The following is a 19,146-nucleotide window of genomic DNA, read 5'->3' as shown; positions in this document are numbered from 1 at the left end:
TGGCCTCACTCACGGCAGTGTCCGGCCGAGGCCACGTGCAGGCTGATCTGGTGGGTGCAAGCGTGGACATGCAGCTCACATTCACTGGGGTACGTGCGCCCGTCGGAGCCACACACAGGCTGGGCCGAGGCCACACACCCAGAGGGGCAGACACAGCGTCCTGTCTCGGCCTCACACAGGGCTCCAAAGCGACACTGCCCACAGCGGTCTGGAGAGGGGGCTGTGGTCACTACAGCAACCGGGAGCCCCCCCCACTGGCCCCACGGCCCGCCACTGACCACAAGGTCCTCTGCGTGCCACCCGGATCTCCCGCTGCAGGGCACAGGCTGTAGCCTCCAGCTCGCAGGCGCTGCCATAGGTGACACCGTCACTGCCACACACGGGGTCGTAGACGCCCGAGCACGCCTGCTGGCACTCGCATACGGCTGCCCTGTTCTTCACGGCGCAGGTAGCCCCGAACGCACACTGCACCCCGTGACATGGGGACAGGGCCTGATCTGGGGAAGACACAGCTGGTCAGCAGGCCCCTGTGCTGCCCTCAGCGGCGGGCAAGGCCCCTGGCCCCTCGCAGCAGGCCTCTCCCAGGGTGGGGGCGGTGGAGGGGGAGCCAGATGCACAGGACACAGCTGAGAAAGGGACAGACACACAGAGATGTGGACGGGGACAGGGACCACCCAGGGCGGGCTTCCCGACTGCCCACGGCCCACCCGGCTCACCCAGCCCGGGGTTCCCCGACCACCAACAGCCCTGGGAAGTCTGTGGGGGGGGGCTCTCTCCGCAGGTGGGAGGAGCCACACCCCAGAGCCACATCCAGGGCCTCACGGGGCAGGAGGTGTCTGTCCACTTGCTCTGAGGACCACATGGCCAGGCAGCAGCAAGCCACCCCCCACCCCACCACAGGCGCAGACCTCGGGCTGCGGGCTCCTGGGCAGGCGCGGCGCCTCGTCCTGCCAGAAGGTCAGACTGGAAGACACAAGAGGCGGAGGCAGGACCGAGGAGGAGAGGGGACAGACCACGGAAAGACCAGAAAGATGGACAGACGGATAGACCCCAGGTGGACACAGAGACAGGTGGGGCCTCGGCAGGCCCTCAGCCCCAGCCAAGACTCTGCCCCTAAGGTGGTACGAGAGATTCTGCAGAGCCATCTGAGCGGACAGGCCGGACCCGGAGACGCGCAGGGGCCAGAGAGGCCAAGTGGGGACCAGGGCAGCGGCACAAGGGCTTCTGGTGCCCCGGCCCCACCTAGGTGTCCCGAGTGACCCCCCCCCCCCAGCCCAGGATCCCAAGAGGAGCATGACCAGGGATGAGGATGGGATGTGATGGTGGCGGGGCAGGGACCAGCACGGCTTCCAGCTGACCCCGCGGCGGTGCTCACCACAGGGGCCCTGGTGCCGGACGGGAATGGCCCGCTGCTGCTGACACTCAGCCTGCTGGCGCCAGCACTCGCTGTCATACGTGTGCCCGTCCTGGCCACACACGGGCCTGTAGGCCCCATCGCAGGTCACTCGGTCACAGGAGCAGTGGGGACGGCCACGGCGTGACAGGCACACGGCATGGAACTGGCAGGCCTCCGGGCACTGGTCTGGGGGCAGAGTGGGGTAGGTGAGGGTGCGGCCAGCGGCAGTCAGCGGGAGGCCTGGCGGGGGCTCTCCTGGGTCGCTGCCCACCTCGAGGCTGGCACTGGCCAGAGCGCACTTTCTGCAAAAGGAGGCCCCGGGCGGCTCCCGAGCGGCTCATGGCGCAGTCGTTGTCGTAGGTGACGCCATCGTCAGCACACACGGGCGCCCGCTGCGGGGGGCAGCTCTCAGGCCGCAGCAGCATCTCCGGGAGCCGCGTGCGCGGGTTCACGCGGCAGACGCTACTCGGGTCGCTGGAGGCGCCATGGCAGGGGTCTGCGGGGAGAGGGGGAGGGGTCAGGGCCGTGTGCGCTGCGCGCCCCCCCCCCCCCCCGGGCACCGCCCTCCCCAGCCCGCTCACCGCAGGGGCCGTCGAACTTCTTGGTGATATCCCGTTGGCGTGTGCACGCCTGGCGCCGCAGCTGGCACTCGCCCGCGTAGTCAGCGCCATCGCTGCCGCAGACGGTGTTGGTGGGGGCCCCGTGGCAGGTGGCCGGGCACAGGCACGCTGCCGTCTGGCCGTCGGCAGAGCGCGCGCAGGTGCTGCCGAAGCTGCAGGTCACGTTGGAGCAGGGGTCCCGGGACCCTGTAGGCAGGGTCCTGGGAGTCACAGGGGTCCTGGGGGATCCTGGGGCGGGGCGAAGCCGTGGGGGACCCCGGGGGCGGGGCGGGGTCATGGGGGGAATTCCAGGGCAGGGAGGGGGGAGGTCCCGTTCCCCTGGCTGTGGCGCTCACCACAGGGCCCGCGGCTGAGCAGGCGGATGCGCCGCTGCTGGCTGCACTGTGCGCGCTGCAGCTCGCACTCGCTGCTGTAGGTGGAGGCATCCGAGCCGCACACGGGCGCCACCACGGCGGGGCACGCACTCTGCTTGCACACGCAGGAGGCCCGGCCCGGTGCATCGGCGTGGGGCTCGCACACGGCGCCAAAGCCGCACAGCATCCCTCGGCAGGCTGCGGGGCAGGGACAGGGGGCGTCAGGGTCGGCGGCCACCCTCAGTGCACCAGCTCTGGGTGGGGGGGGGGGGCGCACAGCTCCTCCACACATGCCCATGGGTGCGCAGGGATGGCCTGCATCACAGAGGAGGCCCCGCTCTCCTCCTGCACACCCTGGAGTGTCTGCACATGTACTGTGTCCCAGGAGAGCGTCCGCACAGGATCTCTGCCAGCGCCAGAGCAAGCTCCCGCCAGAGCCCCCGCGGGCGCCCCAGTAGCAGGTGCCCTCTCCCACATAGCCTGCATGCCCCAGGTGATGAGCTTAGGTGGGGTTGGGGCTTCCTGGGAGCTGGCGTGGGACCACAGGAGCCCCCTACCACCTCTTCTCCCCCAGACCCCACTCTGTGGCCCTGCTCCCACGAACCTGAGCTCACAGTGCCCACAGCCACACCCCTCACTGCTGCCCCCAACCCCACCCCCACTTCAAGCTGACTGTGGCTTCCCTCCCAGTGCCTCTGTCCTCTGAGCCCAGGCTCAGGACGTGTCATCACCCAGGCTCCTATACACACACACACACACACACACACTATACACATGCTATACACACACACTAGACACTAGACACACTACACACATGCTACACACAGTAGATGCATGCTATACATACTAGACACACACTATACACATACTCTATACACACAATGTACACATACTATACACACCATACGCACACTATACATACACATGCTATACACACACCCATACACAGACTATACACACAGACTATACACAAGCTATACACACTACATACACACTTACTGTATATACACACTATACACATACACTATATACACACTATATACATACATCATACAGACACTATACACACAACTATACACACTATACACACACTATATACACAGACACATACTGTATACACGCTATACACACATACTATACACACACTATACACAGACATGCACACAACTATACACACACCCATACACAGACACACAGACTATACACACACTATATACACTCACATACTGTATACACACAAACTATACACATGCTATACACACATACCATACACAGAGACAGACTATACACACAACTATACACACACACAATATAGACACTCCTGGTCCAGCCGCCACCCGCGCAGCCTCCCCCACCATTCACATGGGCACTGTGGCCATCACTTTGGCTTCTGGACAGTGCCAGCAGCTGCAGAACCACCAGAACCTGGACTGGCTCCCAAAGCTGACCTGGTGAGGGTCCCCCCAGCAGGAAGGCGGGGTGAGCATTTGAACCCAGGGCTGCTGGCTGTGGCCACTGGAGCAGTCCCCCACCCCCAGCACAGAGGCCCCACATCAGGGATGGGGTGGGGCATCTGGGGCTCAGCTGTCTGCATCTAACAAACGCTTAAGTGGGGTCCACTTAGCCTCGCCAAGTTGTGGGGAGGAAGGGCAGCAGGCTCGAAGCACGCCCCATCTCCCACGAGGGCAGGAGGCAGGGGACCTGGAGCCAGCTGTTCCCCCAGCCTCTGTGAGTCTGTCTGGGTGTCCCCACCCCCACCTCAGAGGGCTCAGCCTGCCCCTGGCTCTGACGGTGGGTAGATTACCCCCGTGCTGGGCCCCAGAGCTAGGGGGTTACTGGGCCAGCATCTGCTGGGCGTCCAGCACACAGCACCACTGGGAGTACCCACACCATGAGCACAGGAAAGGAGCCATCGCTACCATCGGCCTCCTGTCTGCCTCGGCACAAAGGGAACTCCAGCCATGTCCACCCACAGCCCCTCCTCTCCTGCCCACGGCCCCTAGGACTCCCAGACCCAAATCCAACAGGCGCTGGCTGATGCCTGGCCAGCTGTCCTCTGACCAGAGGCTCAGCCAGGGTCCTGGCCCCCTTGCCGAGGAGTGGGCCACCTCCCCCACCCAGGCTCCTGGCTCAGCCCTCGGGGTCCTGGCCCCACAACCAAGGGCAGCTCCTCCCAGATGTCCCTCCACAGCCCAGCCCAACCTTGGCTGCATATGCCACACAGAGACCTGGAGAGGAAGGTGGTGGGTGGCCGCTAACCCACGGAGAACAAGGCTGGGGCACTGGGCAGGTGCGTGGAAGGTGGGCGGGGCATGAGATCCGAGTGGGTCTTAGGGCAGCGCCAACTATGGGTCATTGCACGTGGCTTAGATCCTCCGTGAGGAGACCACCAAGCCAGGCCCAAGCACCAGCCCCTCGTCCGTGTGGAGAGTGCACAGGGAGTGGCTCTGCTGCTCCCTGCTTCTGCCCCCAGTCCAGGCAGGAACCCATCCTCAGCTCAGGAGCCACCGCCTCCAGGAGGCCTCCTGCCCCACACTCAAGGGTCAGAACAGGGAGAGGCTCCTGCGCACAGCTGAGGTCCACCACACAGGGATGGGACGGGTCCTGGAACACAGGAACAAGCACGGGCAGAGACCCCCCCCAGCCAGGAGCACATAGCGTCTGGCCCAAGCTCGCGCAGCATCACACCATGGATGCCTGGCAGGCCGGGCTGACTCCAGTCCACGTTCCAGGTCACTGTCCATGCTGCCCCTCAGATGGGCAGGTGACACACCTGGCCCCTGCGAGCCCCGTGTCCCAGCCAGGTCACTTCTGGGCACCCTGCCATGCCATACCTGTCCCTGTCCAGCCTCCTTGGAGGCTTCTCCCTGGCCACTTGGCTTCCCAAGCTCTCTCGTGGGGATGCTGGAGGCGGCGGCGGCTTGTATAGCTGCCACTAGAATGGGTATATGTAACTCCCCCGCCCGCCTGGGGCTAGGATGGGTTGGGGGGATGGAGTGGATGCCCTGAGGTCTGCCTGTGCCCACAGATGTGTGAGGTGAGTGGGGGACAGCAGGGGGTGGACAGGGGACCCCCCAGTGCGGCTGCGCAGAGGGCGAGTGGGTGTAGGAGCAGGACACACTGCAGCCTTCAGGGCTCCAGGAACCTGAGCCCAGCCCTCAAGTCCTGCTCCAGGAGACCAACACTCAGTACTGGCCCCAGCCCAGCCCAGCGCAGACCTGCCCGCTCCACCTGTAGACCTCGCCGCCCGGTTCTGGGGTGGGCAGGAAGGAGGCATCATTGGGACAGTCAGCTCACGTGTTCACCTCTTTGGCCAGCACGAGTCCCTGCAGGTGCTGCTCTGACCCAAAGTGCTCCTGCGTTTCAGGGAGGGGCAGTGTGGCCCCCACCCCCACCCTGGCCGTGGTGCGCTACCCACTCCCACGCCCAGGCACCGTGTAGGGCCGTCCCCAGGGTCTATGGGGAGCAGCCCTCCGAGGGCCAGGACAGGAGCCCCCACAGCCCAGCTCCTGGGTCCAGGTGTCAGGGACACGCTGCCAGCTTGTGAGCACTGCGGCCTCAGGGATGACCCGATGGCCACCAAAGACAGTGACCCCTCCATCTCACACCCCTGAACCCAGCTCCTGCTCCAGGTACATCCAGGGAGAGCCCTCACCTTGCATGCCCGGGGGGGGGGGACCTCTGGCTCCTCTGGCTGCCCCAGTGCTGCCCTCCCCTCTCAGCACAGGGCTGTGGACAGGGAGGGGAAGTCCCGCCTCTACCCCTGTGACCAGACGGTGCCGCCCAGGGCACGCCCTAGGGGAGAGCAGGCCTCCAGCCCTGCCCCACACAGACAGCACCTGCCCGGCGATGGAGCCGTTCTGAGGGCAGCCAGGGCTGTGCTCCTCCCCTGCAGTGCGTGTGGCCTTGGCGTGACCCCCCCCTCCATTAGCCTAATGACAGTGGCCCACCCGCCAGCAGGCAGCTGGGGCGTTGGACCCACCCACAAGGCAGGTCACCAAGGTCAGCCTGCCCCTCCATCTCTGCGCCCTCCCCACCTGAGCCTGCTTAGTTCCAGGGACAAACTCCAGCCCTCCAGGCCCCTCAGACAGCTGTTGTGGGTCAGAGGCCCTCCCCTCCTCCACAACCCCAGCCCCCAACTTCATGGTACGCACGGCTCAACACCACCCCGACTGGGTCCCAACGTGGGGACTCCAGCACAGACCCACATCCAGCCAACTCACCATCAGCAGGTGTTGGGGGCACTGGTGTGAAGTGAGTCCCTGGTTTATCTGAAAAAAAAAAAAAAAAAAAAAAATTGGCGTTTGGAAGTTAGATCCCTCTGGGTAGTTCCTCCACCCACAACCTGCCTGGCCACACCCACAGCGGGTCAGAGACCCGGGCTGTGGAGGTGTCCAGCCCAGCATCCAGACTGGCTGAGGCCTGGGGTAGACGAAAGCAGAGACCCTGGCCTTTCTCTCATCCTCCGGTGGCCTCGTCACAACTGACACCTGTCACCTGTCAGCGGTGCGGCGGCGGGACTACCTGCTCCCCTCCAACACGCTAAGCAGTTTTTGCCCCACAAGGGCCCAGGGCTCCTGGATGACCCACCTGAGCCAGGGACAGCCCCCAGCCTCACTAGGACACCCTGCCCCCAGCCCGCGGGCGGCGGGGTGGCCACGCCCAGCGGCCACCTACAGTTGTTGAGGAAGAGCAGCACGGCGAAGCCCAGAGTGCAGGAGGCCAGCAGGATCAGGCAGACATTGCAGGGGAGCATGAAGTAGCGCACCAGCAGGGAGACGCCGGGCGGCCGCCGGGGGTCCCGCTCCAGCTGCAGCGGAGGCATGGCGCGTTCCGCGCGTGGGGGTCCTCACGGAGCGCCCTTGGGCCTCTTCGGGGCTGCTCTCCCCATCGCGGGACCCCTGGACTGCGGCCAGCAGCTGTGGCCTGTCACAGCCCCAGGGGCAGCAGACCCCGCGCCCGGCCCGCCAGCCTCAGGAGAAGACCGGGCGGGATTCCCCGCGGACGGTAAGCCCAAATGCGGGCTCAGGCAGGCGGAGGAGGGGCCGGGGTCCCGCGGCGGGGGCGGAGCGGCGGGCGCACAGCGCGGGGCAGAGCCGCCGCCCAGGCCGCGCTCCCACCTCCCGCAGCGGCGCCGGCCCGCTCGCCCTGGCCGGGGCTGGGGCTGCGGGCGCGGGGCGCTGCGGAGCCAAGACAAAGGAAGCCGCCTCCGGGGACCCAGGCGTCCGTCCGCGGGGAGCGCAGCTCACGGAGCCGAGATGGCGCGGGCGGAGGCTGAGCCCGAGCCGGAGAACCGCACAAAAGGAGGCGCGGGGCAGGCACCGAGGCAGAGGGAGGGGCGGGAGGTAGGGCTGGGGGCGCGCGCAGGGGTTGAGGCCCAGGGAGGGGTCGGAGGTGGGGCTGGGGGCCGGGAGCCGGAGGAGAGCGCGGCCTGGGCAGAGGCAGGTGCGGCGGGCAGTGGGAGTGGCAGCGGGAGGCGGGGCCGAGGCCGGGGCAGGACCGAGCTGCCGGGTCCTGGACCCTCTCACCCTGCGCGCGGGGCCGGCGTGGCGGTGAGGTTTATCGGAGCCGCCGCAGGGGCTGGTTCTGCGCGCGCCCGCGGGGTTCCTGTTCCAGTGGGACCCACCCTGTGGGGTGCGGCATGGGGTCCCCGCATGGGGTACACGCCGGAAGCTGCAGCTAACGTGGAGGGCCCGGGAATCACATCGCCCGGCCTTCACCTAAGAGCTGACAGCAACATCTCGAAACCACCGCGCGCCCCCCACTCCCTTCCGGGGGTGGTGAGAAACATGCAAATGAGACCCATGCAAATGAGCCCTATGCAAATAGCCACCGGGCCTCCCCGGTGGTCCCGCGGGTCTGGAGCGCCCCCCAGAGGCTGTCCCGGGAACCTCGGGGCCCGTGACGTCACAGCGCTGGGGCGCCGCCCGCCCGGAACCTGTCCAGAAGTCACATTCCCCCCTCGACCTCCGAGGTCGCTGCAAGCTTGGGGGCACCGCGGGCCCGTGAGCTCCCCACAGTCCGCCCTCTGCAGCCGGGTCCCCATTTCCCACCTACAGTGTTTCGGGAGACCCAGAGCATCCACCTTGTCCACAACCATTCCCATCCAGCCAGGACCTGGCCACACAGTCCCTTCTGCCCCTGCAGCGGTCTCAAGGGGCCCAGCCAGGCCCCCTCCCCCGGACAGGTGAGAGCCACCAGGATCCCAGGCCCCCTCCCTGCCAGTCCCCAAAGTGAACCTGCCACACACGCTGGCACCCGCACCCCCCTTCCAGCCCAACTGTGGCCTCCTCTCAGTCCCTCCAACACACACACAAACAGCAGCACTGACCACGCCCACCACCCTGAGCAGCTCCCCCCACCCCGCCCTCCCTGGGTCCCCCCTCCCCACGTCCTGGCCCCCACCAGACCCCTCCCACAGACCCCACCTTTCTCAGGGGCAGTCCTTCCTACAGGGCTGGACCACCCACCACCACAGGAGGGGTCCTCACATCTCTAATGGCCCTGAACCCACAGTTCCAATGAAACCCTGCAGGAAAATCAAAGTGTCTGCCAAGGGTGTGAGCCCCGGGACCCTAGAAGTCCGGCCCCTCCCTGCTTCCCACTGGACCTTGGCACTGCCGCGCCACGCCAGCGGCGGCCGGGAGGTGCTGGCACCCACAGCACCCAGGGCAGGGCCTGAATTTTTATCTCCTGGGGCAAGGCTTGGCCCAGAGTCAGGAGGAAAGGACTTGGCGTGGAGCCCAGCGACGTTACCACGTCCTCCCAGTGGCCGCTCACTGCCCGGCTTAGAGAGGCCCAGAGACACAGCCGGGGTCAGCCGCAGCCTGTGCAGCCTCCGGCAGAGCCGGGGCGTGCGAGAGCAGACTGCCTGACAGTTTGGAAACCCCACGGAGGAGAGACCCTGGGTTCAGCCATCTGGCTGGCCTTCCCGGCGCTCCCAACCCCACCTGGCCGGCCACACCAGGACGGTGTAGGGCGCAGTGGGCGGAGCCAGAGCCCGGCCCCGCCCAACTCCCCTCCGGCGTCCGAGCCCCCCACCCGCCCACCCCGCAGGGGCGGGATGCCCTGGGAGAGACAAAGGGCCATTGAGGCCCCAGGCCCAGCGGGGGTTGGGGAGCCCAGGCTACTGCAGCTATTTTGGGATCCTCAGATAAACTCGGCCCCAAGAAACCCACGCAGGCTCCCGCCCGGCTACGCTCTGTGCGTAGGAATCAGCTCCTGTTCTTGGGTCACACAACTGCGCTGTCGCCCCGGGCGGGCCAGGTCTCCGGCGAGGGTCACCTGCTCAGGCGCCTCTGCACAGGGATGTCCCCCAAAGCCCTGAGGAGGGGGACGGAGCCTGGGGCGAGCGGAGGGTCCCCTTCTCAGGCAGACGACCCCTCCCTTCGCTTCGGAGGCGCTGGGGATCCCGCAGGGTCTCCGGGAGTCCGCCAGGGGCACCGCCCATCCCGCACGCAGGCACCCGCGCGCATGCGCACACAGGCCCCTGACCGCAGGGGCCTGGCCGGCCGCCACCTGCAGTCGGACCTCTGTCGGACCAAGAGCGGGCTGCTCTGCCCGGAGGGAAACGGAGCTGCCGCGGTGGAGCCCAGCCCGGCCAGCCAGAGCACAGGTGTCCGGCTCCCCTACTAGCGAGTGGAAGGCCAGGCGGAGACCGCAGCCTGCCTCCCGGTGTCTGATATCGGGCTGCGCCTTCCCCGCCCCTGTGGCCTTCGCAGACAATGGGCGTTTCGCGCGGGCCCGAGCCAGCCGCCAGGCATTTCCTTCCGGAGCTGTTGCGCCCAGGGCCCAGGGTCAGTCGCCCTCCCAGGTGATCCCCGGAGGTGCCCAGGTCAGAGCCTGGGTCCACCCACCCGCGCCCTGCCACCTTCAGGTCCCCACCTTTGCCAGTTCACCTGCTTTGCAGGTGCTGGGGCATAAATGCAAACCTGGGGAGGGGGCTCAGCAAGCCTGGCTCATCGGGCAGCCCTTGGTACCCAGGGCCCCTCAGTAGCCATCTAGTGGGGGGAAGGGGCTGCACTGGGCTGCGGGTTCGAGCGGGTGGTATCTGCCGCCAGAATGGTGGCCCAGGGAATGCAAGTGTGACTTTGGAAGAACAGTACTCAAGGGCAGGGCTGAGCTTCAGTCTGTGGCCGGGACCAGGGCTGTGGCCAGCAGAGGGTGCAGCTGAGGGGAGAGGTGAAGAGGGGACACCTGTGGGGGGGCCGGTCCCTGCCTCTGTCCCTCCCCTCCTCCGAGAACAAAGAGAATGCTGGTGGAGCCAGGTGAGTGCCCAGGTGTGGTCAGTGGCTGCTGTCTAGCCTTGCAGAGCTGGGCAGCTGGGGACAGGCAGCCCGGCCCCCAGGTCTGACAGAGGTGGTGGCCAGCTGGGTGCCAGGATAAACAACTAAGGGTAGAAGGAAGCAGAGACAGGCAGCCAGAGGCTGGGCTCCCACCCTCACCCCTGGCCTCCTGGGGAAGCCCAGCGGGAGGTGGGGGTGGCAGTAATGATGCAGCAGGGTGCGCAGTAATGACGAGTAAGTGGACCTTCCCAGAGCCCACACATCAGGCTGAGCCACCACTTGTCCCCAGTGGACACCCACACCTGTGGGCATGGAGGCCCCGACGCCGGGCTGCCAGTCAGCAGCGGCTGCAGCGAGGGACAAGCAAAACTCCAGGTACCTAGCTCAGGGCAGGGGGCAAGGGAGGGCGGGCCCCCAGGACACTCCTCTCTTCACTGGCTGGACAGGGCGGGCAGGGATGGACGAAACAGTAAGCAGGCTGGCCGCTCACAGGCACCTGAGGATAGAGGCCCCAGTCCCAGGATGGCTCGGACACGGACACAGACTGCCCACTGCCAGCCTGCACCTCCCACCCAGGCCGAGCCAGACATGAAGGCGGCAGCACCCAGAACCCCCAGTGCACGTGGGGACACATGTAGAGCTGTGGGCATCCACACATCATGCGCACACAGCTGGGAACAGCCGGCTGCCTCCGAGGCCAGAAAGCTCCCCCTCTCCCACGCCTCCACGCTGCGGGGGAGGGGCGCTCCCCTTTCCAGGTCCAGCTGGAAGCAGGCCCTGCAGGGGGCCTTCCTCAGAGGAAGTTCCCAGGGCCCTGCCTGGAGGCTCCACCTCCTCCCAAGCCCCAGGCACACTTCCGCCTCTCCCAGGACCACTCCTGAGCCCCCAATCTGAGGCCCCTGATACCCCCCACCTGACACCCCCCATCCTGAGACCCCACGCCCAATGAGTGACAGGCATTTGTGGGGTGTCCACTCCACAGAGAGAGGGCAGGAAGTCTGGGAGCCCCTGCAGCTCTGAGCTGAGGTGGGGGCAGCTGTCCCCCACCCCCACGGCGAAGCCTCCTGGAAGAGGCTTGGTGGACCTGGCCCAGGCCTGGGGTCCTGAAGTGTGGGGCCTGCCCCCCAACATCCCCGGGGCTGCAGCCTCATCCAGTACCTTGTGGAGCCTGCTCCCCCTGGCTGTGTCCAGGGGCCAGCATGCCCTGACCAAGTGCTCCTGCGTGGAGCTGCACCCCCCATCTCCCACCAGAACCCAACGTGGTGCTGTGAGGGCACAGGCAGGTCCCAACAGCACCCCTGGGGGAGGCGAGGGGAGTTTCAAAACCAATTTTCCTTCCAGTCTGCAGGGGAGAACGGGCAGGGTGGGTCTGGAAAACCCGGAGCTGTTTCCACAGCAGTCACCCGCCAAGGGGAGGTCATCTCCCCCAGAATGGACAGGATCCCCCACCCTACCCGGAGCCGGCCCAGGCAGTTGCCCAAATGTCAAGGGCAGGACAAGTTCCTTCATGCTGGAAGCACACAGCTTCCCCCAGAACCCCCAGGTAGGGGGAAGACAGACACATGCCATCCCCACCTGGGCAGACCCCCGCCCCCAGAGAGATCCCAGTAGCCCAGAGTCAGACCTGCCTAGGGGAGGGAGAGGGAGGGGCTCATGGGGCCTGGGTGGGGTCCACAGGGGCAGAGTGAGAATCTGGCTCAGGAGGGAAAGGGAGCTTAAGAGAGAAGCAGAGGGGGGGTTGTGGAGGGGAGGGCAGGTGTGTGTGCGTGTGCACCCACATGCAGGGGGCAGAGCAGACATGTGTGTGCACATGCAGGGGGCGGAGCAGGCAGAGGGGGGTGCAGGGGGCTGGGCAGACAAGGGGGGTTACAGGGAGCAGGCAGACAAAGGGAGGTGCAGGGGGCTGGGCAGACAAGGGGAAGATTCAGGCCGCTCAGAAACCTGCCCTGCCCCATGAGGCCCGGGGATCCAGCACTTTGCCCACCTAAGCCCAGGCCTGCCAGGACAGCTGGCCTGACCAGAAAGGAGGAAGGGTGAGGGTCAGAAACCATCAGCCTGGCCCCTGCTGTAGGACAGAGCTGGGCAGGGCAGGGCGGGCACCAGGCTCATTCTGACCCTGGCCCCCTGCCCTGTTCCCGTGCCAATTCCTGGCGGGGTTAGACAACACTTCCTTTCTCTGCTCCTGGCTCGGCTCGGCTCGGCTCGGCTCGTTGTGGAGAAGAAGGGGCCCCAGGCTGCCCTGGTGGTCCTCAGCCAGGCAGTGTCCCTGCTGGGGGCTTCAGGGAGGCGCTAGACCAGCGTTCACAAGGTGGGAGAGGGAGTGTGTGGGCAGCGCCTGGACAAGCACAAGGTGGCCTGGCAGAGGCTGGGGGAGGTGCCCAGAGCCAGCTCCCTCGTGGGCAGCTGGCACTTCCCTGCACGAGCAAGGGGCTGTGGTCTCCTTCCTGAAGAAGCAGGGCTGTCCCCCCCCCCCCCCCCAGCTTATCCAAAGGTGGCGCAGAGGGAGGGGCACATACCTGTCTCAGTTATGCCAGGAATGTGGCTCCCCAGGCAGGGAGGAGGGGGAGGAGCCTTCCTGGGGGCTGGGGGAGGGGCCTGGGCAAGGCAGGACCCAGGGAGCCGCTAGGGAAGTCCCAGCAGAGTGGGTACCAGGTGTGTGGTCCAGCAGCAGTGCCCCTTGGCCAGCTCCTAGGGGGGCCCCTCCCCCATCGACCAGCCCTGACTCCCGCACCAGGTGAGCCTCGTGGCAACCTGGTAGGCTGGGTCACCCACACCTCAGCCTGCACCCTCTGGGCAGTGCAGGGTCACAGTCAGGTGGAGAGGGGTCGGCTTGGTTCCCGGCCCCCTCCACAAGGATTGGGGCTGGATGTCCTGGTCTCCTACTCCCATCCAGGGACTGTCCCCTCTCCAGCTTGGCCCTGGCTCCAGCAACCATGTCCCTCAGGCCTGGGGGCCCCTACAGGCCACACCTTGCTGCCCCCTCCTGTCTGGTGCCCCCCTAGCCTGCCCCTCCCAGGTGCCCCAAAGGCTGCACACAGGCCTGGGGGACCCAGGCAAGCTGGGGGTCTGGCTGGGGGCGAGGTCCCAGCTGCCTCTGCTCAGCCTGGGCAAAGACACCTGCAACAGGCCAGGGCCTGACCCTCCCTCACGCCCTCTGACCCCACACAAGGCTGCAGTTACTGAGTCACGGACCCTCGGGCTGGGCCCGCCCAGCTCCCGGTTAATGATTGGCCCTCCGACAACGCAGACCAACGCAGACCAACGCAGACCGCAGTGCCCTGGCCTTCCTCTGGCTCTCACCCCCACTCCTCATCCCAAACCACCGGGCATGGCCTCCCTCAGCCCATCTATACCCCAGGCCACAAGCTCCCAGAGCAGGACCGGGTTGCTGATCCTGGGCCAGCCCTGGTTGGGAGGCTGAAGGCTGCCCATTCCGGGCACCCCCACAGAGCCAGCACCACAGCAGTGTGGTGGACAGCAGCCGATCAGACAGGAAGTCACGACCCTTGTCACTGCCCTGGGGAGGAAGTGCCTGCTCTGTCCCTCCCAGGCGGCTATGAGGGAAGACAGGATGTGGGGGCGACTCCCTGCCCCCACCCCCACCTCGGGTCTCAGCCCCCCCACCCCAGGACTGTCCTGGTCACGTGACTGGCGAGGGGGGTGAGCTCGGGGCTCTCCTGAACAGACCAGGAGCTGAGAGGAGGCACCTGTGACCCCATCCTTGGAAGCACTCCTCCACAAAAGGCTCCCCCTGCCCTCGGTCCCTACCCTGCCCCCCACAAACGCACGCGCCTGGCTACACAGATGTCTGGGCTTCACACAGCTGGTGTGCATTCACCTGGCCCCAGCGTCCACCCGGAAAAGGGCCCCGGGGAGGTGGGGGTGGGAGCCAGGGGCAGGGGAGGAAGCAGAGGTTCCTTGGGCTTCAGTGCCAAGACAAGGCACGGCCGAGAAGCAGGGAACCAGGTCGGCAGCTCACCCCCGGCCTCCTGTGCACCCACCCCAGCTCCAGAGGCCCTCTGCCACGCCCGACAGACACACACCTACACAGAACTCCACCTCCTCCAGGTTGCGCAGCGTGATCCGCATGAGGCTGGAGTTGAGCCTGAGCTCATTCTTGTGGGCCGGCCACAGGTCGGGGGGCGTGGGGTTCACAAAGAAGATCCTGGTGTCCCCAGTGGACACCTGGTTGTCACAGATGAGGGGGTCTCCGAAGCCGCCGATCACCACCTTGTTGCCACCGTCCAGCAGGCTCTCCTGGGCCACCACGTCTCTGCCCTTCAGGTACCGCCAGACCCGAACCTGGAGTGGACGTGGGGCAGGTGTCACTCTCTCCCGCCCTGGGGGCTGGGGGCCCAGGCTCAGGGCAAATGTTCAGAGATGGGCAGAGCTGCAGGAACCCACAGGCGGTGGGCAGTCGCCCATGAAGACATGCAGCCTCTGACTGCTCCTCTGGGACACAGCTCCCCCCACCTCAACTCCTACACCCACATCTCCACTCAGGCTGGATTTGGGAGGTGGCCAGCGCCCTGGGAGGGGGGGGCCTGCCTTCCATACCTTCTCCTCTTCCCCCTGCCCCCACCCCAACATGGAGCTCCCCCTGGCCAATGCTAGGAACACCGACCCTACCTGGAGGGGTTTAGGGTGAGGGGCCAGCCCTGTGGGTGCTCGGACACCCTCCACCACAGGCCTGCGGGGTGTGCAGTCAGGCCGCCCATGAGCCACAGAATCAAGTTTGGGCAGCACAGGCAGCCCCACCCTCCACCTTCTACTCTGGGGCCCCTGAGGGCACCTGCTCTGACAGACACGCCCGGGGCCAAGCAGCCCTCCCTGGAGCATCGGTCCAGCAGACTGGGGTCCTGGCACTCCCTGGGAAGAAGCCCCCTTCTGGTGGCTGGGGCTACTGGGACAGGCTGTGGGGGACAATGGGTGGCCTGTCCACCTGCCCAGCACTTGCGGCCTCAGGACTGCAGCCTCTATGGGCACCCGTCCAGTCCTGAGCCCGGGAGGGGTATCACTGGCATGGGGGAGGGCCTACGCCTCCATCACCTCCCCCCACCCCAGCCACACCCAGGAGCAGCGGGGAGGAAGTCGGGAAAATCCTGCAGGGGCTTGGCAAAGTGCCCTGGTGGCGGAGGGGAGGGGGCGGCGGCGGGATCCCAGCTGTGGCCGGCACAGGCCTCTGGGACACAGGCTGCTGCCCCTCCCCATCTCCCCAGAGGGGGAACGATTCGAGCTCTGGTCCCGGGACGCGGCTTGGGGGGGGGTCCAAGGAGGGCGGCCCGGGGTTTCCCGAGCCCTCCCTACGGACAGCCCGGGGTAGGGATGAACCAGTAATGCGCCCCAGGAGGTCCCAGCACCCCCTTCCCGGAGCCGGGGTGACGGCCCCCCCAAGAGTGGGATGGGGCATCTGCCCTACCCCCTAAACACGGGGCTCAACCCGGCCCCGCCCACTTCTGCTGCGGCCCCGCCCCCAGCCACTGCGGGTCGCCCCCCCACCCCCGTCACCCCTCGGCCCGGGAAAGGCCCCGGGAAGGGCAGGGGCCGCTCCGACCCCGGCCGAGCCCCCCACCCGTCCCTACCCCTCCTCTCCAACCGCGGGGGAGGGGCTCACACACTCCCGATGCAGTGTGGGCTCGGGGGTAGGGGGGTTCTGCCAGATCCGGGCGACGCAGGGCGCCCGCGGCGGCACAGCAGGAACTTTCCGGGGCGCTCGCGAGTTTTGCGGGAGCCGAGGGAGCGCGAGCGGGGGCTGCGGGGCGTCCGGGGCCGGTTCCCACGGCCGGGGCGGGGGTCCCGGGGGCGGGGGGAAGCCCCCGGCGGGGCGCGGAGCGCGCGGCCCACCTTGCACGAGTAGGTGAGCTGCACTGGGTCCACGTTGAGGATCTCCTCCACGGTGCCCGTGAGCACCACGTTCGCCTCCTCCTCCCGCCGCTCCAGCGCGCGCTCCGGGCACGTCCCGCGGGCGCCGGGCAGGCTGCACGCGGCCAGCAGCAGGAGCAGCAGCAGCGGCCGCAGCGGGGCCGGGCCGGACGGCCGCGGGCTGGCCATGGCGCAGCCGAGGTCGGCGAGCTACCGCCGGGAGAGCGCGCGGGCCGGGCCGCACCGCGGACGGGACTGGACGGGACGCAGCCTGGGAGGCGGTGGCGGAGGCGGCGGTGGCGGAGGCGGCGGCGGCGGCGGCGCGGGGCGGGCCGGGGGCGGGGCGCGGGACGGCCCCGCCCCGCTCCACCGCCCCCTCCCCGGCCCGGCAGCCCCGGCTCGCCCGGCGCCCGCAGACCCGCGCCGGCCGCGAACAAAGCGCAGGGGCCGCGGCGCGGGGCGGGGGCCGGGGGGGAGGGGCGGGCCCAAGCGACCCCCGCCCCCGCCCGCGTATCCCCACCCCAGGAAATGCGGCTGCAGTCGGGTTAATGCGGAATCTGCCGGCGACGTGACCGGACTCCCAAGGGGTCCTAGGAGGCGCCGCAGCCGGGGGCGGCGGGGGTTCCCCGGGCGCGAAGCGGGGGGCCCGGACCCCACCGCCCCTCCTCCGGCGCAGAGAACGGGGCGCCGCACCCCCCGGCGGGTCCCGGCGAGGAGTCCGCCGCCTCTGACCGCGCCCCCGCCGCAAGAACCGTGCGGGCGGCGATTGGTCCCCCGGGCGCGGGCCCGCCCGGCCCGCCCGGCCCCGCCGCGGGGAGGCGCGCGCCTCCTAGCGTCCCGCGGCGCAATTGCGGGCGCTTCTGCGGCCCGGCTCGGCGGGGTGGGGAGGGCTGGGTGGGTTCGGGCTCCGGGAAGCCGAGTTGGACGCGACCCCCTGAAGATGGAGGCGACGGAAGGGACCCCGCTGTGCTCCTAGGCTGCTTCCGCGCCCTCCCCTGGGCCGGTCCGCGGTGGCGGAGCCAGAGCCGAGGATTGGAAAGCTGCAGCCGCGTGCGGGCCTCGAGGTTCTGCTCCTGGAGCCTGCGGAGCGGTCCTGGCACGGCCAGGCCTGGGGTCCCCGGCCCAGACACGAACCCCCACGGATCAGAAAAGTGGCTTCTGGTTCTCCAGCCAGCTCCCGAGGGATCTGGTGGTCCCTGGATCTCGGGGTCTGCCTGCTTCAGCTGTGTCCTGCGCCGTCCCCGGGCGTTCCCCCTGGGGAGGGAAGGCGTCCCCTGTGGCTTCTGCCTAATTAGCTGCCGCCCACCCCCAAGCCCCATCAGGGCAGGTGAGTCCCGGGTCCAGGTGCCCTCATGCACTGTCCACACTCTCCTGAGGGGGTGATTCGGACCCTGATGGTGAGTGCTCAGGCCCTGCCCTACGCCTCCCAGGGCCAAGGCAGGCAGGACTGGGCAGTCCGGAAGGTTCCTGGCCCCTGCCCCATGGGGTGTGGACCTCTCCCCACCTCACTGGTTCCAGGGACTCTGGGGATGGGGCCTGCCCTGTGGCCAATGGGCCCTGCTCCCCGCCCCCTCCGGGGAGCTTGTGGGGTGAGCAGTGAGGGGCTGCCTGGCTCAGACTGGCCAGTTCGGCTCTGGCACACGTGACTTTCCTATGTGAGGCTGTCCCTGTCGTGACCCTACCATGAAGCCCTTGTCCCATAACTTGGCAACCAGGCCCCTGCCCACCGCCCCCACAGGGCTGCAGAATTGGGGACACACAGAGCAGGGGTGATGGGCAGAGAGGGGACCCGGGAGGCAGCTACTTCTGCTTGCACTACCGTTTATTAGCAGGGCTGGGTCCCGGCAGCTCCGCCCCGCAGGCGGAGGTTCAGGTACACAGTGCACTGCGGCTGGAGGCCGTACTCCCCCAGCAGGTGCTGGTCCTCCATGTGCCTGTCCTCGAAGCTCAGCCAGAACAGGTCCGGCTGCAGGCCCTCCCGCTGGGACACCTGCAGCTTGAGCTGGGCCACCGTCTGGGTGAGCAGCACCTCGTAGGCGCTGCTGCGGCCCTTGTCGTTCCGCACCAGGATGCTCAGCAGGCTGTCACACTTCTGCACCAGCAGCACCACCGTGCTTCCCGGCCCCAGGCCCTGGTCGACGAGGCGGACACCCTCCAGCAGCGCCGCCCCCCCGGGGTGCACAGCAAGGCGCTGCTGGAAGGCCGGCACTCCAGTCTCCTGGGTGATCCGCCGCTTCAGCTCCGACACCGTCATGGACTCGCTCAGGGGCACTGAGATCTCCTTGCTGCCCAGCATCTTCACCTTCAGGTCCTTCCCCTGTGGGCATCACCGGGACTCAGAGACCCGGCGCCAGGCCAGGGTCTGTGCACACCAGGCGCTGGCCGCAGGTGCAGCCCCCTGCCCCCTGCGTCCGCCGATGCGCCCCTCCTGTCCCCACCCTGGGAAATCCCACCAGACCGACGAGGGGGAGGGAAACCGGCCGGACCACGCGCCCCCCCGACACCGTGCGCCCCACCTTACCATGGCCGTGGCTGCTTCTGGTGCTGCTCAGTCCGGGGCAAGGCCGTTACCCCTCAGCCTCCAGTGCGTTCCCGGCCAGCCTCCCCCGCCATTTATGGGCCTCGGCTGC

The 19,146-nt window shown here is 67.7% G+C and overlaps 2 protein-coding genes across 3 annotated transcripts in view; both read right to left on the bottom strand.

Moving 5' to 3' along the window:
- Window positions 1-16,718, bottom strand: part of AGRN (agrin) — a 26,567-nt gene extending 9,849 nt beyond the window's left edge. The window contains exons 1-9 of the mRNA XM_062190241.1: window positions 16,499-16,718; window positions 14,698-14,956; window positions 6,593-6,640; window positions 2,352-2,567; window positions 1,978-2,202; window positions 1,668-1,892; window positions 1,376-1,582; window positions 279-497; window positions 14-208 (exon numbers count right to left, since the gene is read on the bottom strand). Coding sequence (XP_062046225.1) covers window positions 14-208; window positions 279-497; window positions 1,376-1,582; window positions 1,668-1,892; window positions 1,978-2,202; window positions 2,352-2,567; window positions 6,593-6,640; window positions 14,698-14,956; window positions 16,499-16,705 — 1,801 coding nt within the window. The 5' untranslated portion in view covers window positions 16,706-16,718. The remainder of the gene's footprint in view (window positions 1-13; window positions 209-278; window positions 498-1,375; window positions 1,583-1,667; window positions 1,893-1,977; window positions 2,203-2,351; window positions 2,568-6,592; window positions 6,641-14,697; window positions 14,957-16,498) is intronic.
- Window positions 14,867-19,146, bottom strand: ISG15 (ISG15 ubiquitin like modifier). 2 transcript variants are annotated; one of them, XM_062190243.1, is made up of 3 exons: window positions 19,038-19,146; window positions 18,336-18,833; window positions 14,867-14,956 (listed from the first exon to the last, which is right to left on the bottom strand). In XM_062190243.1, exons 1-2 carry the CDS (start codon window positions 19,038-19,040, stop codon window positions 18,342-18,344), a joined length of 495 nt encoding a protein of 164 aa, XP_062046227.1. In that variant the 5' UTR covers window positions 19,041-19,146; the 3' UTR covers window positions 14,867-14,956; window positions 18,336-18,341. The 2 variants fall into 2 exon arrangements, with proteins under 2 accessions (XP_062046227.1, XP_062046226.1); XM_062190242.1 differs by lacking the exon at window positions 14,867-14,956 and having other exon boundaries at window positions 18,321-18,833.

The sequence above is a fragment of the Lepus europaeus genome, chromosome 5 (assembly GCF_033115175.1).
Source record: "Lepus europaeus isolate LE1 chromosome 5, mLepTim1.pri, whole genome shotgun sequence".
NCBI lineage: Eukaryota > Metazoa > Chordata > Mammalia > Lagomorpha > Leporidae > Lepus > Lepus europaeus.
The sequence above is the reverse complement of the archived record's forward strand: the minus strand, read 5'-3'. Positions and strand labels throughout refer to the sequence as shown.